At 40.7% G+C, this 18,587-nt stretch overlaps 1 protein-coding gene across 1 annotated transcript in view; it reads left to right on the top strand.

Annotated features, from left to right (window-relative positions):
* LOC133653891 (dynein axonemal heavy chain 12-like) overlaps nucleotides 1-16,447 on the top strand; it is a 71,831-nt gene extending 55,384 nt beyond the window's left edge. Inside the window, 27 exon segments of the mRNA XM_062053708.1 lie at nucleotides 2,569-2,731; nucleotides 2,823-2,903; nucleotides 2,999-3,175; nucleotides 3,248-3,379; nucleotides 3,473-3,562; nucleotides 3,720-3,860; nucleotides 3,946-4,187; nucleotides 4,261-4,408; nucleotides 4,506-4,651; nucleotides 5,013-5,227; nucleotides 5,311-5,503; nucleotides 5,579-5,771; nucleotides 5,850-6,022; nucleotides 6,196-6,336; nucleotides 6,434-6,592; nucleotides 6,671-6,966; nucleotides 7,042-7,295; nucleotides 11,515-11,655; nucleotides 11,742-11,879; nucleotides 11,957-12,190; nucleotides 12,259-12,447; nucleotides 12,571-12,674; nucleotides 12,748-12,952; nucleotides 13,021-13,158; nucleotides 13,285-13,376; nucleotides 13,474-13,541; nucleotides 15,993-16,447. Of these exon segments, the coding sequence (XP_061909692.1) occupies nucleotides 2,569-2,731; nucleotides 2,823-2,903; nucleotides 2,999-3,175; nucleotides 3,248-3,379; nucleotides 3,473-3,562; nucleotides 3,720-3,860; nucleotides 3,946-4,187; nucleotides 4,261-4,408; nucleotides 4,506-4,651; nucleotides 5,013-5,227; nucleotides 5,311-5,503; nucleotides 5,579-5,771; nucleotides 5,850-6,022; nucleotides 6,196-6,336; nucleotides 6,434-6,592; nucleotides 6,671-6,966; nucleotides 7,042-7,295; nucleotides 11,515-11,655; nucleotides 11,742-11,879; nucleotides 11,957-12,190; nucleotides 12,259-12,447; nucleotides 12,571-12,674; nucleotides 12,748-12,952; nucleotides 13,021-13,158; nucleotides 13,285-13,376; nucleotides 13,474-13,541; nucleotides 15,993-16,183 (4,444 nt within the window). The 3' untranslated portion in view covers nucleotides 16,184-16,447.
* Nucleotides 16,448-18,587: the final 2,140 nt, after the last annotated feature.

Raw genomic sequence — 18,587 nt, forward strand, 5'->3', positions numbered from 1 at the left:
AGCAGCACACACGCTTATAGACACAGACGTATAAAATGAAAGATACGGAGCGCTCCCAAATAACTTTTTAAGGTTTGGGTTTTGGGGAAAGTAGCAAGTCATGACAAGTCAAAAGCCTCAAGTCCAAGTGAAGTCACAAGTCATTGATGTTAAAGTCTAAGTCGAGTTGCAAGTCTCTTTACATTTTGTCAAGTCGAGTCTAAAGTCATCAAATTCATGACTCGAGTCTGACTCGAGTCCAAGTCATGTGACTCGAGTCCACACCTCTGCCACATTTACCCATTCACACACACATTCACACACTGATGGCGGGAGCTGCCATGCAAGGCGCTAACCAGCAGCCATCAGAGGCAAAGGGTGAAGTGTCTTGCCCAAGGACACAACGGACGTGACTAGGAAGGTAGAAGGTGGGAATTGAACCCCAGTAACCAGCAACACTCCGATTGCTGGCACAGCCACTCTACCAACTTCGCCACGCCGTCCCTTGAGTTGAAGTTGTTCTCTTATTTTGGAAAACCTTGTTACATTGTTTAATAGATCCAGCAGGGCATCACAAAAAAATCAGGCATAATAATGTGTTAATTCCACGACCGTATATATTGGTATCGGTTGATATCGGAATTGGTAATTAAGAGTTGGACAATATCAGAATATCGGATATCGGCAAAAAAGCCATTATCGGACATCTCTACTTTTCATACATAAAAGAAATGCAACGCAAAGTGCTTCACAAAGTTAAAAACAATACCCTGGTGACCCATATCCCCCATTATCACATACGTACGCACGGAATCAGATACCAAACAGAAACGCACAACATACACACATATGCAACTATATGGACAAATGATTGCATGGCTGAGTACAGAGGAGACGTGTGAGTAAACACTATCGCAGGAACCATCTACACCAGGAGATCATCAGACCATGGCCACCAGGACGCTGACACAAAAGCGCCCCCACAAGCACAGCCAATAACCCCTGAGGCAGATGACACATCTGAGGAATGTTGGAAAATAAAAAATAAAAAAACTTGTAAAATAGTAAGAACCATGAGTAGAGATAAAGAATAAAATACAAGTAAGACATATGAAGATTAATAGAATAACAAATAAAAAATAAATACAAGTAATAATAAATATATAGAAGTAAATAAAATCTTGCATGACTAATGGAATAAAAAGTAAAATACAAATGAGTTCAATGAAATAATTAATATCAGGTAAAAGCCAAATCAAAAAGGTGGGTGTTAAACCTGCTCTTAAAAACATGAACATTCTCCGCAGCCATGAGGTCCTCCGGCAAGCTGTTCCATAGACGGGGGCCATAATAGTGGAATGATGCCATCCCGTGACTTTGTGTCTTGACTTTTGGAATAATTAGGAGATGAGTGCCGGAGGATCTCAGGGCAAAACAATTCATAGGGTAAAAGCAAATCTGAAAGATAAGAAGGCCCAATACCATAAAAACATCTATAAACCATAAGAAGAACCTTAAAATGTATCCTGAAACACACGGGGAGCCAATGCAGAGATTTTCAAACTGGTGTAATGTGAGCCCGCCTTCTGGTCTTTGTCAGGACACGTGCCGCTGAATTTTGGAGTAACTGCAAAGGTGTAATAACCTTTTTAGGGAGACCAGAAAGCAGGGCGTTACAATAATCTATATGACTTGTAATAAAAGCATGCATTAGCGTCTCCGTGTTGCCTTGAGAGAGAATTGGGCGAACTCTGGCTATATTCTTGATGATAAAAAACTATTTCTGTTATATTTTTTATATGTGGTATAAAACTAAGGTCAGAGTCAAAAACAACACCCATATTTGTCACTTGTAGTGATGGAGTTAAAGACAATGATTGTGTTTCTCTCTCAGGGCCGATGACTGAGACTTCAGTCTTGTCCTGGTTAAGCTGTAAAAAGTTATCTGCCATCCAGGACTTAATATCGGAAATGCAATTAAAAACAGTATCAATTGGTCTTGTGTCATCAGGAGGCATGGAAATGTACAATTGTGTTGTCAGCATAACTGGGGAAATTAATTCCATGTCTCCTGATGACACTGCTTAGTGGAATCATGCAAATATTAAAAATAATATCAACAGTAAAACATCAACAGTATTGTCATTAATTAAACAATATGTGTTCAGTATACCCCACCTCTTGCCCTGTCCACTGGGATGTGTTCCAGTTTTCGACAAGAACAAAAATAAATGGATGACTTCATTTACATGTAGTTAATTTTAGTATCCTTTCATTTAAATTATTTTGTTAATATTCTTTATTTTTGTATTTTAATGGTCATATTGGATTTAGCAAAGTCAGTGCTCCTGTGTTTTTCGTCTTTGTTATTATTGGTACCATTCTAAAGTGTCTTGAAGAAATCAGGAAAAAAATATAGAAAAACAAAAATGTATTTGCGAGTTTATCCTTCAGATGCACAGTGACCTGAAACGTGTTGACCAAGTTTTGTTTTGACATATTTTTTCTAGAAAATGTGACTATCGCACATTAATCTAGGTGGTTTATATAGGGTTTCAATGGTATGGTACAAACACTTTTTTTCCGCAGATTCCTTACTGAGCTTGGTCGCCATAATTATGTTACTCCCACATCCTATCTGGAGCTGATGGCAGCTTTCAGTCAGCTCCTTACTAAGAAAAGAGATGCAGTCATGAAGGCAAAAAGGAGATACACTAATGGTCTGGAAAAACTAGCATTTGCAGAATCTCAGGTAAAACAGCACTTTGACTTGATTATTTTTTCTAACTGAATAACTGATACTTTCAGTTAGTAAAACGTATTTTCACATTCTACCTCTAAAGGTTGGTGAGATGAAAGTGGAGCTGATAGAATTGCAGCCCAAACTAAAAGAGGCACAGATTGAAAATGAGAGGATGATGAAGGTACAGTGAACACAGCAATCATTGACTTACAATAACCTGCAGTACAACCTGAAAACTCAGCACAAATATACAAAGCCCAATGTAATGACCAACAGGTAATTGCAGTAGAGTCCGTGGAGGTGGAAGCTACAAGTAAACTTGTGCGTGTGGAAGAGGAGGCCACAGCTATCCAAGCTGCAGGGGCTCAAGCTCTAAAGGATGAGTGTGACAGTGAATTAGCTGAGGCCATTCCTGCCCTGCAGGAGGCAACCGCGGCCTTGAACACCTTAAAGGTGAGAACTCTAGAAATTGAGCCTGGCACGTCTTTGCTTTATAGAAATTTCAATGAGTAACCTTCATTGTAGCCTGCTGACATCACAGTTGTGAAGTCCATGAAAAACCCTCCCTCAGGAGTGAAACTAGTGATGTCAGCCGTGTGCGTCATGATGGGAAAAACACCTGATAAGATTGCGGATCCAGCTGGGTCTGGAAAAAAAGTGTGTCTTGCTAAAATATAATTAAAAAGATTGTTACCTAAATTTAGTATGACAAAAAATATTACAATGACAATCCTTTTCTTTATTGCCTAGGTTCTTGACTACTGGGGTCCGAGCAAGAAGCTACTGGGTGACATGAACTTTTTACGCGATCTTAGAGAATACGACAAGGATAATATTGCTGTGAGTGTTAGAAAATCATCATTCTCAAGGCATAAGTATAAACATTAACATATGTAAAATGTCCCACAACACTGCTCTGCCAGTCTGCTTTCACTGAGGTGTGACTGATGCAAAGTGATACAATTACATCTATATAATTATTTTCTCTTTTTTACAGGACAGTGCTATCCAAATAATCCGTTCTACCTACATGACCAATCCTGACTTTAATCCTACTCAAGTGGCAAAAGCCTCCTCTGCAGCGGAGGGCCTATGCAAGTGGATCAAAGCAATGGAGTCATACGACAGGGTGGTGAAGGTGTGGTATTGATACTTAATTATTTTGCTTATGCTCTTGTAAAAAATATATGTGTAACTCCAGTTACTCTCACTTGTGTTTTTAGATTGTCGCTCCCAAAAAGGCCAAACAAGCCGAGGCCCAGGAGACCCTGGCTTCTGCCATGGCCACGCTAACAGAGAAGAGAGCCAAACTGAAGGAGGTTGAAGACCGTTTGGATGACCTTAAAAGAACGTCTGAGGAAAAAACAGAGGAGAAAGCCAAACTGGAAGCCCAGAGAGATTTGTGTCAAAGGAAGTTAGAGCGAGCTGAGAAACTCATTGGTGGTCTGGGTGGAGAAAAAACAAGGTGATAATTAATTGTTCTTTTACAAGAATCACAAGGAATGATATTTACCACTGAAAAAACATTTGATTCTCAGATGGTCGAAAGCTGCTGATGATTTGCAAAACACATATGACAACCTGACTGGAGACGTCCTTATTTCTGCTGGTGTTATGGCCTACCTGGGCGCTTTTACTGCCAGTTTCAGACAGGAATGCACCAATAACTGGATCAGGCTGTGTCAAGTAAAATCCTTTATCAATATGGACAATCAGTATCATTTATTTCTTTTTTTTTGTGGATTCTCCTCACCTTTCTTTTCACCTTCCCTGACATGTGTAGTCTAGAAGGATACCGTCATCAGATGATTTCTCTCTTAGTAAGACCCTGGGAGATCCCATTAAGATTAGGGCGTGGAACATTGCTGGTCTCCCCACTGACTCTTTCTCCATTGACAATGGTGTCATTACCAGTAATTCCCGCCGATGGTGAGACCCTTTCCACGAAAGTCAACACAGTGTTTCTATATAAAGTTGTTTATATAATTGTTTGTGTTGGTTTTCCCTCTCAAATTCTAAGGATAGTTAGTGTTCCAGATTAGTGGTGGGGTGGATATAGAGTGTTATTTTTGGTTTTCCAATTTGTTATTGATTTTCCTGTTTATTAGTTTTCCGGTTCGGGTTCCAGTGGTTGGAGACTTTTATTTGAGCAAAAGCATTATTATTAAGGATAAAAAACTAAAAAAAAAACTAATATCTGAAGTTATACCAACATAATAACAAACGTAGTCATCGTATCTGGCCAAATGTTTTATCCCAAGGTTGTCCTCATTTATTCCTGCACTTTCAGGCCGCTGATGATTGACCCTCAGGGTCAGGCCAACAAATGGGTGAAGAATTCAGAAAAAGGGAACAAGTTGAATGTTATCAAATTGACGGATGATGACTACATGAGAACTTTAGAAAACTGTATTCAGTTTGGAAGCCCATTGCTGCTAGAAAATGTACTAGAAGAATTGGACCCATCACTGGAACCATTACTCCTCAAACAAACTTTCAAGCAAGGTACCTACGTAGAATGGAAAAAATCTGCCAAAGGAATCCAAACTTTGGATGTAAACATTTTAATCGTGCTTGTTTTCAACTAGGTGGTGTGGAATGCATCAAACTGGGGGAAAGCGTGATTGAATACTCCCACGATTTCCGCTTTTACATCACCACAAAACTGAGGAACCCTCATTATTTACCTGAACTGGCCACCAAGGTTTCTTTGCTCAATTTTATGATCACCCCAGAAGGTTTAGAAGACCAACTGCTAGGGATTGTGGTTGCCAAAGAAAGGTACTGTAACTTTTCCCCCATTGATTTCTTTGCGTTCTGCAGTCAAGTTTTTCCTCTGCTTCATATGCTCTGCAGACCTGAGCTTGAAGAAGAGAGAAATGCACTAATTCTGCAGTCAGCTGCAAATAACAGGCAATTAAAGGAAACTGAAGACAAGATCCTTGAGACACTTTCGTCCTCCGAGGGAAATATTCTGGAAGATGAGAGCGCTATTCAGATTCTAGACTCTGCAAAGATCATGTCCAACGAGATTTCCAAGAAACAAAAGGCATGTACTAACTAAAGCATGTGCTCAACAAACAGGATTTGGGTTCTTATGCCACTACGTTCTGAAATGTAACTCCAGATTGCAGAAGAGACTGAGATTAAGATAGCAGAGTCCAGAGAGTGTTACAGATCCATTGCCAAGCACTCCTCCGTCTTGTTCTTCACGATTGCTGACCTGACCAATATAGACCCAATGTATCAATACTCTCTCACCTGGTTTGTTAACCTGTATACAAACTCTATCCAAGACAGGTGAGTAAAGTGCATGAAGTTTACTCTAATTAGTGGTAGATGTTATACTGCTGCCTTGGACATAAATGCAAAATGAAAACAACAGAAAACAAATCTTGAATGTTTATCTTTAAGGCTAAATCAATATTAAGAAGCTATTGAACTATTAAAAAGCGTTTTCTGTTTTCATTCAGTAAAAAGTCCAAGATCCTGGAAAAGAGACTCATGTACTTGATTGATTACTTCACCTATAATTTATTTTGCAACGTATGTCGATCACTGTTTGAAAAGGATAAACTCCTCTTCTCCTTTATCCTCTGCTGCAATCTACTTCTGTGAGTATCCTATGGTATAAAACTAATCCAAAAGTAAATTGATACTTTTGGATTGTTGTTTGAATATAAATAGAATAAAAACTGACATTTCCATCAGGGAAAAACAGGAGATTGAGTACAGTGATTTAATCTTTTTGATGACTGGAGGCGTGGGTCTGCAGAATACCATTGCTAATCCCGATCCAAGCTGGTTGCAGGACAAGAGCTGGGATGAGATTTGCCGAGCCAACGAGCTTCCTGGCTTAAAAGGAATTAAGTAAAAAACTTTACTAAAATGTTGTTTGCTTATTCCTACTGCACAACTTATTCTACTTAAAATGTATTCATTCCGCAGAAATGCTTTCATTGAGGGTCCAGAACTTTTCAAGCCAATTTTTGACAGCAAAGAGCCTAGCAACACCCCAGTGCCTGCACCTTGGTGTGATAAACTTAATGAACTTCATAAGATGATCATCATCCGCTGTCTCAGACCAGATAAGATTGTGCCAGCTGTACACAAATACGTCATAGCTAAATTGGGGAAAAATTTTGTTCAGCCCCCTCCCTTTGACTTAAGTAAGAGCTATCTGGACTCCAACTCCACCATCCCACTGGTGTTTGTGCTCTCTCCTGGTGCTGATCCCATGGCGAGTAAGTTCTGCAGATTTGTTCTGAAACTTCATGCCATGCTGACACTACAATTCACGAGACACTAATCCTTTACAGGCTTACTGAAGTTTGCAGGTGACAAGGACATGGCTGGTAGCAAGTTCCAGTCTATTTCTCTGGGGCAGGGCCAAGGACCCATTGCTTTTAAAATGATATGCACAGCTATGCAGGATGGGACATGGGTGTGTTTGCAGAATTGTCACCTGGCAGTGTCCTGGATGTCCACCCTAGAAAAGATCTGTGAGGACTTTAGTCCTGCGATATGCCACCAAGACTTCCGACTTTGGCTGACAAGCTACCCTTCGCCAAAGGTAAAGAACAAGATGATGCTTTTGAGCATGGATAATTTATTTAAATTATTTTGGCCCAAAACCTGCTTGTATTGTTGGTCTTTATTGCTTCAAGAACAACAATATATTATCGTCAATATAACTTTGACACGTCTACCTTAACATTGCATGTACCTTAGCGCTACTCCCTGGCGTACTCTTGCCATTATGTCTCCCCCTTTTAGCCATACTTGCCAACCTTGAGACCTCCGATTCCGGGAGGTGGGGGGTGGGGTGGGGGCGTGGTTAAGAGGGGAAGTAATACTTGAATTTCAGTGTTCCGGAGGCTATCCAGTAGATGGCAGTATTGTCCTGTTTAAGAGTGTCACAACATTGCTGTTTACGGCAGACGAACTGCTTTACGGTAGACGAGAACATGACTGCTGTTGTTGTGTGTTGTTACCGCGCTGGGAGGACGTTAATGAAACTGCCTAACAATAAACCCACATAAGAAACCAAGAACTCGCCCTCGATCATTCTACAGTTATAACATGATTGGGCAGGCACTTTGTTTATATCGTGGGAAAGCAGACGTGAAAACAGACTGGCGACGCTGTCCCCACTCAGGTCCGCATCGAGCTGGAGGGGGCGTGGCCTCCAGCTCCGGGAGAAAATTTCTTCCGGGAGGTTTTCGGGAGAGGCGCTGAATTCCGGGAGTCTCCCGGAAAATCCGGGAGGGTTGGCAAGTATGCTTCTAGCTAAGGGTTCCGCTATTTTATTAACTTAAATTGAACATGTTGTATATTATTTATGACAACTTTTTTTTAAGCTATGAACATGAGTGATTCAGACCATAACAAGAAACACTGATTTAATTTATGTTACATTATTTTACCGTGACCCCCCCCCCATTTTTTTCTGATTTTTTTCTTCAAATGTCCCATGTATTTGGAGGGTCAACCACTCTCCCTGATCTGGGGACCTTTTGTGTCGGCACCAACCTCAGGTGAAATCGGTTGCGGTGTAATTGTCCCCCAGGCGTGGCTACTACTTAAAAGCGTAGCGTGAACTACAGTACAGTGCGTCTTTGAATGCATAATCCAAACCTTCTGCCCCGGAGTCTGAGTGGGCAGAGTCTCTGCGCGATGGTAGCGGTTGAAGGCTTTCTGCTGTTGCATTTTCAGGACTTCATTCTTCTCCCTAAATGACTGCAGATCTGGCCACTGTAGATGTAGCTGTCCAGATGAGATGGGAAGTGGGGTCCTGATCCTTATCCCGATCATGAGCTGTGCTGGGGAGCTCCCTTGTGCAAGGGGCGTCGCTCAGTACGCCAGCAAAGCCTTGTGAATGTACCCCTCCTTAGCGAGAAGTAACTTAATAGTCTGAACAGCCCTTTCATCTTATCCGTTGCTGTGTGGATATCTAGGCCTTCTTGTCACATGTCTGAAGTCAAAGTCAGTTGCAAACAGAGCAAACTCATGTCTGGAGAACTGTGGATAGTAATTCAAAATTAAAACCTCTGTGCATTCGAACCTTGCAAAGACAGTTTAGCACCTGTCAATCACTTATTTGGCTGATGTGCTACTGGTCAAGTTGTATACCTCAATATACTAGTAAATAGTCCACTAAATCCAGATAATCTCCATTTCTCCATTGGAATAGGACCAGTGTCTACTCTTTGCCATGATCTGCTTGGTAAGTCTGTTGTGATCAGTGGTTGAACTGGTGTTGGGGTTTCCATAGCACAAGTCACACACCGTTCTACCATTTGCTATTAATGTGATGTTATACCTGGCCACCATACCAATTCTCCTGCTTTGATGAGGCATTTGTTGATTTGTTGGGGGGGTTCCGTGCTGGGTTATACTGAGCCAACACAGTGTCTGAGCTGAGTTATTTCTTTACATCCACAAAAGCTCCAATTTATGGCACCTCCCATGTCCAGCTGTTGTCGCTCTTCTCCAGATCGTGGAGTGGTTTTGTCATTTCAGGGAGAAGTGGGGAAAATTTCCCCACAAAGTTAAGCACGCCCATAAAGCGCAGACTATCTGCCATGTTCTTTGGTTCTGACATGTCCTGGATTGATTTAATTTTATCAGGGTTGATGCTTTGTGCGTTGACAACGTGCCCAAGGAACTTGATTTCTGTCATGGAAAACTGGCACTTGTCATTCAGAGTGAGCCTCCCCTCTCTGAATTTTGTCAGTACCTTGTGCAGCCTGCCGTTGTGTTCAATACGGTCATTTTCTGTCATGAGAATGTCATCAGCGTGGCAGAGGACTCCATCAATGCCATCAACCAGCTGAGCGATTCTCTTTTGAAAGTGTTCAGGGGCTGATGAGATCCCAAAAAGCAGCCTTTTGAAGTAATACCTACCTTCTGGAATGATAAAAGGTGCGGGCAGTTGCAAGTCTTTCCGTAGGTTTCACTTGCCAAAACTTTGAAGTGGCGTCAAGTTTTGCAAAGACTGTGGCTCCTTCCAGTCTTGCCAGCGTTTTGTCCACTGCTGGCAGGATGAGCCATTCCCTTTCCACACTGTTGTGTCATTTCCGCACAAATACACGGTTTTCGTGTTGACTTCACAAGGGTGACCATACCTGGGCACCACTCAGTAGGTTCCTCTACGCGGGTTATGACCCCCATCTCCTCCATTCGATTTACCTCCTCCTTGACTTTGGTCCTGAGAGGAAGTGCCACGTGTCATGTAGCTGCGCTAACTCCTTCAGTTCTATTTTGTATTCTCTTTTTATTCCTAAAAACACCTCCTGGAAGGCTGAGCGGAAGTGTGTGTGCGTCTTCTATGCTGTTCAGCAGGGGAATCATGTTTAGTCTCATGATTTCTAGGTAGTCGAGCAGTGGTATGGAGAGATCTCTGACCACAAAACTGTCTTTTCAATTGTTCTGTCTCCCCTCTCTATAAGAGCATCCACCTGTCCTATAGTGTACATTATTAGGGCCATACAAGGGCTGGCTGGAAGTTGACAGTGGGAAATATCTGTCCTGTGTGTGTACAAATGCGGGCACCGCAGTGATGTCTGCACCGGTATCTGTTTTGAAAGACACCGTTTCCCCATTTATTGTCAAATTGTCTGTCCATCTGGGCCTACTCTGTAGACTCTGTGCAGCCACTGTGCCCAAATATGCTGCATCTGACCCTGCCTCTACAGAAAGGAGGGTCTGAGCTGACCTGAAAACAACTGCAAAATGTCCTTTTTTGTAGCATCTTTGCTGGGTATTCACTCCATGAATGCTTTGTGGTTTTTCCACATTTTCCACAGGGTTGACTTGAGTAGAAGTAAACTGGTGTGAGGCTTGGGCATAATGTTGATTTGTTTTCCGCTTGTAGTTATTTCTCTTGTATTTATTATGTACTACTGCATCCATGTGGATAGGGGTACCAGCTGAGCGCAAGACTGTTTGCTTCTTTTTTACTTCTTCATTCTGTCTTTCTTGTACGATTGCTGTGGCCAAATCCAATCTGGCGTTTAATTGCAGTCTACCTGACAAGCCAGCATCACGTAACCCCACAATAATCCTATTACGGATCATTTCCTCAAGCAAGTCCCCACAGTTCCAGTGTTGTGCCATCTTATGTACATCTGCATTAGAGTTCTCTGCGCTCTCCCCGACTTCCTGGCTTTTTATTTTTCTAAATTTTGACATGTGCACTCCAACAACGTGTTTATCAAAATCCCCCTAACAGCTGCATAGTCTTTTAGCTGCTTCTGGGTTAGCGGTACAGACCCCAAGATATCATCAGCATTGTCTCCAATTATGTGTAGATAAAGGATGTTACCTGATAATCCTCCTCTTTATCTGCCTAGCCTGACACTGTCCTGAATCGTTCAAACCGTCTGATCCATGTCTGCCACGAGCTGGGTTCAAAATAAAAGGCTACCGGCAGGGAAAAAGTTACTTGTTGCTCCATTTCAGCAGTGCAGAGTTGACGGCGGGTTAGTTTATCTCGTCGACTAAAACTGTATGGCAGGGGATTAACCTCCTGTTTTAGCCTTGTCGTGATGCACCTTCATACACCAAACTTCAACAAAGTGGTCGAACTGGTCCACACAGACGTTAAACTTAATTCTTCATGAGTGTAGCACTTCTGACACCATGTATTGTTGGTCTTCAAGAACAAATTGTTGCTATCTTCAATGTAAATTTATTGACACGTCTACCTAGACATTACATGTACCACAGCGCCACTCCCTGGTGTGCTCCTTCCATTACACTGCTCTCATTCTCTCTCAATCTTTTACCAGTTTCCAGTGACCCTACTGCAAAATGGAGTAAAAATGACAAATGAACCTCCGACAGGACTTCGACTAAACATACTGCAGTCGTACATGTCGGATCCTGTTTGTGACCAAACATTTTTTAACAACTGTCCTAATAAGGAACTGGTGAGTTTGTTGCACTGTTGAGAAGTTTTTTGTCACATATTATATCCATGTCCCTTTACTTGGGCTAACTCTGTATTCTCCTGTAGATTTGGGAAAAGCTCTTGTATGGGCTGTGCTTCTTCCATGCGCTTGTTCAGGAGAGGAGGACGTTTGGTCCACTAGGCTGGAATATTCCTTACGGCTTCAATGAAACTGACCTTCACATAAGTATCAGACAGCTACAGGTAATCATTTGACGCCCAGTGATAAGAATGCAACCATAACACACATCTAAATGCATGTAATGTATCCCCCTGTGTAGTTGTTTATCAACGAATATGATGAGGTGCCCTTCGAGGCCATAACTTATCTGACGGGAGAATGCAACTATGGAGGCCGCGTGACAGACAACTGGGATCGGCGCCTCCTGAACACAATGTTGGCTGACTTCTACAACAAGGATGTGGTGGAGAAACCCTCTTATTCTTTCTCACCGAGTGGTGACTATGTTACACCTCCCAAATCAGTCTATGGAGAATACTTGCGTTTTATCAAGGTAAATATTCAATCACACATGTTCATTAAACTTTTCAACCAAACTTGAATACCTTTTCTATGTATCAGGAGCTTCCAGTCAGCCAGCACCCAGAAATATTTGGGATGAATGAAAATGTGGACATTTCTAAGGATCTGCAGGGGACCAAGCTGCTGTTTGATTCACTGCTGCTCACTCAAGGAGGGGGCTCTAAAGGAGGGGGTGGCTCTGGGAGTGACAACGCACTGTATGACATTGCCAATGATGTTCTCACTAAGGTATGAATGAATATATATTTTCATGTGCTTACCTTACAAGAGTTTTAACAACCTGAAGAGACAATAAACTTCTTCTGTTATCCTTAAATGAACTGTGTTGTTGCATTTATTTCTTTTCACCAGCTTCCAAATAATTTTGACCTTGAAGCAGCTCTCTTGAAGTACCCAGTCCTTTACAAGGAGAGCATGAACACTGTGCTTGTCCAAGAAATGGAGCGCTACAACACGTATGAACATAAACACTTTTTACAGAATTACTGCAAGTAACTATTCTGACTGTTTTGCTTTTTCCCTCTCCAGGCTGTGTAGTGCGATCCGTGTCAGTCTTCAGAATTTGCTGAAGGCCCTCAAAGGTTTAGTGGTGATGGATGCAGAGCTGGAGGGAATTGCAAATAGTTTAATAGTGGGCAAAGTCCCAGAAAAATGGGCCAAACGCTCGTACCCGAGCCTCAAGCCCCTGGGCAGCTACGTTAATGACTTTTTGACAAGGCTCAAGTTTTTGCAGGTGAGGCACAATTAAATTATACTAAGATATCCTGTCTAGGGTCTTGCTTTAATTTTCTGTGTTTATAGGATTGGTATAACTCTGGTAAACCCAGTGTGTTCTGGCTGCCAGGCTTCTTCTTCACCCAGGCCTTCTTAACCGGGGCTACACAGAACTATGCCAGGAAATATAACATTCCAATTGATGAGCTGGGCTTTGACTTTGAGGTCAATACACATACCTTTAATCTCTGACAGTTATCAGAGTTATCAGCATAATGGCTCATAGATTTCCTCTACTTGACAGAACTTGTTTAGCCATTCCATGTGTGATGTTGTCATTTTGTCATTCAGGTTCTTCCAATAAATGATTCAGAAACGGCTCCTGAAGATGGAGTCTACATTAATGGATTGTTTCTTGATGGAGCTCGATGGGACAAAGAAAGGTACTGTTGTCCACACCAGGTTCTCATTATTCCTTGCAGTCCAAGATGACAACCTGTAAATCCTCAAATAATTATATTGTAATGTTTCTATCATCAGTGGAGCTTTAGCCGAGCAATATCCCAAAATCCTATTTGTGTCGATGCCCATTATCTGGATAAAACCAAGTAAGTAAGCATGTCAAATATTCACTGGTGTTATACTGTTTTTTAGACAGCCACAGCACACAATATTTAGTTTTCATTACACTCCCAAGACATTAAAGAAAAACTCTACTTTTTTTTCTATGCCCATCATCCAGAATCTTTGTGTGAGACAAGAACTTGTCTTTCCCTTTTCTGTGCATTTTAAATAGTGGAAAACTGCTAGTAATATACAGCTAACAATGCAGGTAATAGGGTATATTCCACCTATAAAGCACTACACTACAGTCCATTTGCAAGGTGGCGGTGTGGAATTTTTTGTAGAAAATTTCCTGAAAATTTCATCAGAATTGAGTTATGTTGCTAACAAACACACAAACAAACCCTGGCGAAAACATAACCTCTTTGGCAGAGGTAAGAAAGTTTGCCTTCTGCAAAGCAAAGTGCGCCACTTTCGTCTCAAACCAACACAGCCAGCTGGTCACAGCGCGCACCGTACGGAGGGAAAACACCAAAAGAATAAACTGTACATGGCGGACATTACATGTAAACTAAAAAGCTACTTGATAAATCCTCAATCCATCCCTTCATTTTCTACCGCGTGTCTCTCGATGTCGCGGGGCGGCTGGAGCCTGTCCAGCTGCACTCGGGCATAAGGCAGTGTACACCCTGGACAAGTCGTCACCTCATAAACCGTCACCAAAAAATATTTGAAGCCAGCGAAGCTAAACAACAGTTTGGAAGGTATTTACATTATTAAAAGTTAAATTGTTGGTTAACATGTCTGAGTAACAGTATTTTAAAATGTCCACCATAGAGGAGACGGTTTCTCATAAAATAAAAGTTTAAAAACACAAAACTGAAAATTATTGTTATACACTTGTTATACTGGATGTTTACATTGTCATTTTATAGACATCAACTGTTGAGTTTTTTATTTTAAATATTTGCTCGAAACAGTAGATGTTGCCCCACAATTGTTTGCACCTAAAAATATTTTTTTGCAGTAATAAATATGAGAAGAACATTTGAGCATTATGTCTGTTTAATTACAGTAAGTGAGTTTACCCAAACATTTCTGCCACTTAATTTTACACACTTCAGCATTTTTAAGTAATTTTTTCCCGACATAAACCACAATAATATTGTGCCGTAGCCTTAACACCGTGATAATATCGTACCGTGAGATTTTGGTACGGTTACATTCCTATTAATGTATGATTTTTAGTGAAAAGGAATGAAAACCATGTGATAGGCTTTCAATATCCCCTTTGATACAAATTGTACCACTTTTGTTGCCTTGGTGCAGGCCTGATGCCGGAGGAAAAAGACCTCAGCTGAGAGAGACACTCACTCTGTTATCCATAGCCAGTTGGGATTTTTAGACGACATTTTCTAAAATTATAGACAAAGTGCTACATTGTTCTAAAACAATTACTACAATCAAAATGAGGGCAAAAAACAAAAGCATATGTTAATTAGATAACAATACCAATTCCATCCATCCATTTTCTATTGTGTGTCCCTTTTGAGGTAGCAGGGGGTGCTGGGGCCTATCTCAGCTATATTCGGGCGGAAGGCGGGGTACACCCTGGACAAGTCGCCATCTCATCACAGGGCCAACACAGATAGACAGACAACATTCACACTCACATTCACACACTAGGGCCAATTTGGTGTTGCCAATCAACCTATCCCCAGGTGCATGTCTTTGGAAGTGGGAGGAAGTCACAGGGAGAACATGCAAACTCCACACAGAAAGATCCAGAGCCCGGGATTGAACTCAAGACCTTCGTATTGTGAGGCAGATGCACTAACCCCTGTTCCACCGTGCTACCCTACTTACCAATTGGTTACTGATAAATATGACAATTGATAAACACAAAAGTGTAGTTACCTTTTTATTTAAGAAGCAGTTTGCATTTGCCCTGTGATTGGGCGGTCAAAAAATGTAGCTGTTGGACTGCGGTACTCCACGTTACTGGTGCGAGTGTTTTCTGCCTTCAAAAACATCTGGGGCTTGAATCCTACTTGCCAGCCTCTAACACCGCTCCTAGTAGCAAACACAGTAAGTGCCCTCTTTGCTGTTGTTAAGTTCTTGATGGAACGAGTGTTTGTTGCTATGCACTTTATGAAATCATAGGGCCCAGAAAAGAAGTTACAGTAATGCTTAAAAGGACCAAAATACTGCAGTATTATATGTTATCATAAATGTGCCTGTTACTACTACATGTTTTTTAGAAGGCTTTATAAACGGAATAAATCGTATCCCCAGTATGTGCATTCTTAGCTCAAGCAATTTTTCACCATTTAGAAAAGTGAAAGATTTGTTTTTTGTCTCACATAGGGATTGATGATGATAGGCAAAGTTGCAAACAAAGTGCAGTTTTTCTTTTGCGTAATGTTATTTTTTACTAATACTATTTTTTTCTGTCCTTATTATATTTACTTTGCCTTCTTTTCCCCGCCATGCAGCTAGAGACATCCCAGATGAATTTGACGGTCGCTATCTTTCTCCCCTCTACAAGACCAGCGAGAGGAGGGGAACCCTTTCTACAACAGGACATTCCACAAATTTTGTCGTTCCTATAATTTTGCCCACCATCAAGAGCCCTCAACACTGGATCAAACGTGGTGTAGCGCTACTGTGTCAGCTTGATGACTGACACCATCACCATAAAGCTGATTCCAAAAGTTATGCATTTTGTGATTGCAGCCATTGTATCGTATGGTTATGGTTATGGTGTTGGTTTATTTCAGACATACATACAGACACAGTGTGATGCATCACATATTTCCAATTTCTTATAATTATAACATGTTTGAAAAGGAGTCGGAAGAAGCAGAGCTTCTTTAATCTTACCCCTTTTCTGTTTCATTACAATTTCCAACGCATTTGTTGGTTAACTTCCTGTGCCCAATCTGTAACATAAACACATGAATAAATAAAGTACTCAATTTATTTAAGATGCCCGATGTTGCTCTTGTGTTTTTTTGTTCATGTCTAATAATTGTAATATTTTTTTCTACATGCTTGTAAAAAGCTAGTTAGATTGTTTTTGTAGGTTTTGTACTGTCATTTTCAGTCGAAAAGTTATTACTTTTTTTCAACGTTTTGAACCATGCTCTTTATATAATGCTGCGGATAAATCTCTCAGATCGTTTGTAGAGTGGCCGTGCCAGAAATCGGAGGGTTGCGGGTTACTGGGGTTCAATCCCCACCTTCTACCATCCTAGTCACGTCCGTTGTGTCCTTGGGCAAGACACTTCACCCTTTGCCTCTGATGGCTGCTGGTTAGCGCCTTGCATGGCAGCTACCGCCATCAGTGTGTGAATGTGTGTGTGAATGGGTAAATGTGGAAATACTGTCAAAGCGCTTTGAGTACCTTGAAGGTAGAAAAGCGCTATACAAGTATAACCCATTTATCATTTATATATAATGATAAATGGTTTATACTTGTATAGCACTTTTCTACCTGTTTTAAGATGTGACTAGGAAGGTAGAAGGTGGGAATTGAACCCCAGTAACCCGCAACACTCCGATTGCTGGCACAGCCACTCTATCAACTCCGCCACGCCGTCCCATTCTTAAAAGCATTCATACTTTTCTCTCTGCATAGTCTTCGAAATGTCTTTTTGTATCTCTTGCCGTGTTTTCCGTCTAAGAGTGTGAAAACTGCGAGATGATCACTGTTTATTGTCAACATTACTTATGAATATATTATACATAGTATATATACTGTATATTACATACATGCATGGCACAGTGAAGGTTGCCTTAATCCAGTCTGCAAAAATTTCAATAGTTGACTTAAGTGTTACATATATATATATATACATATTTATATATATATATATATATATATATATATATATATATATATATATATATATATATATATATATATATATATATATATATATATATATATATATATATAATCAATGGTTATACTTTCTGAGATATTACTGATAGCAAATTATATATTTTTCACCTTTTTATTGTTCAGATCCTTCGCCATGTACACTGCTACTATTACTCCACTCATGTTGGTTCTGTTAATTCAGTTCATATCCTTCCAGATCAAAATCAAATCCTTTTTTTTATTATCGATCCATGTTTTTGAGATAACGATAACTTTGAAGGGTTTGTTGAACTCTTCCAAGTAATGCTTCATGATGTTGTGGTTTGCATACGAGCTTCTGCTGTTGAAATTAATAGTTGACAGTTTGTTGGATTTAATGTTGCTCTTGCATTGATCCTCTATAATTATCCCTAATGTGAGAGGAACACAAATGTGTGGGTGTTAGACTGCAGAGAATGATTTCCTGTGCAACCTTTATGTTTGAAAAAAAAAAAATGTTGTCACATCTGTTTCTATGTCATTCTCAAATTCCAGACCTTTATCTTTCTTTTCAGCAATCTTTAGTGTTTCTTCATGAATGTCAATAAATGTTGATGCTCCTAAATGCAGGTCATCTTTTTCAGTGAGTCTTTGCAACGTTGTCGTTGAATGCACTGTAGATATGTTGTCCCTCATACTGCATCATATTTGTTTACTACTTATGTCCTCCATTATCAATGTTTTTGAAGCGTTGTGGTCTTTAATTATCCAGATCCTGATGTCTTTGACAACAACAACTGTTGCTTCTGGTCCTCCATTAAACTTGATGTAGACTTGGCAGTTGGCGCTCCAAGTGCCCAGAATTTTCCCCTGCATCCTCATGTCTTGTGCTTTCTTGGCGATGTCAACAATTTGTGAGGTGCTCATTCATGTACGTACATATTTCTACCCTTCATCTTATTTCTCAGTTTCAGCAGTGCTGATTTGAATTTCCTGTTGGTGAACCTAACAATGATGACTACTGTGGTATTGTTGTCTTCCGTACAGTGGAATCCATTAACTTCCATTGATTGCAGGTGTTAGCCACTTGCTTCTCAGTAGAGACAACATCCATTTAATCTGGTTTTCTTCCCTGTACTGCTCTGGCATAGGATCTGGGGGTAATGCGCATCCTGGTCAAAATCACATTATTACTCTGTGCATTCTGGTCCATTTCATCAAATAT

The sequence above is a fragment of the Entelurus aequoreus genome, linkage group LG07 (genome assembly GCF_033978785.1).
Source record: "Entelurus aequoreus isolate RoL-2023_Sb linkage group LG07, RoL_Eaeq_v1.1, whole genome shotgun sequence".
Classification (NCBI taxonomy): domain Eukaryota; kingdom Metazoa; phylum Chordata; class Actinopteri; order Syngnathiformes; family Syngnathidae; genus Entelurus; species Entelurus aequoreus.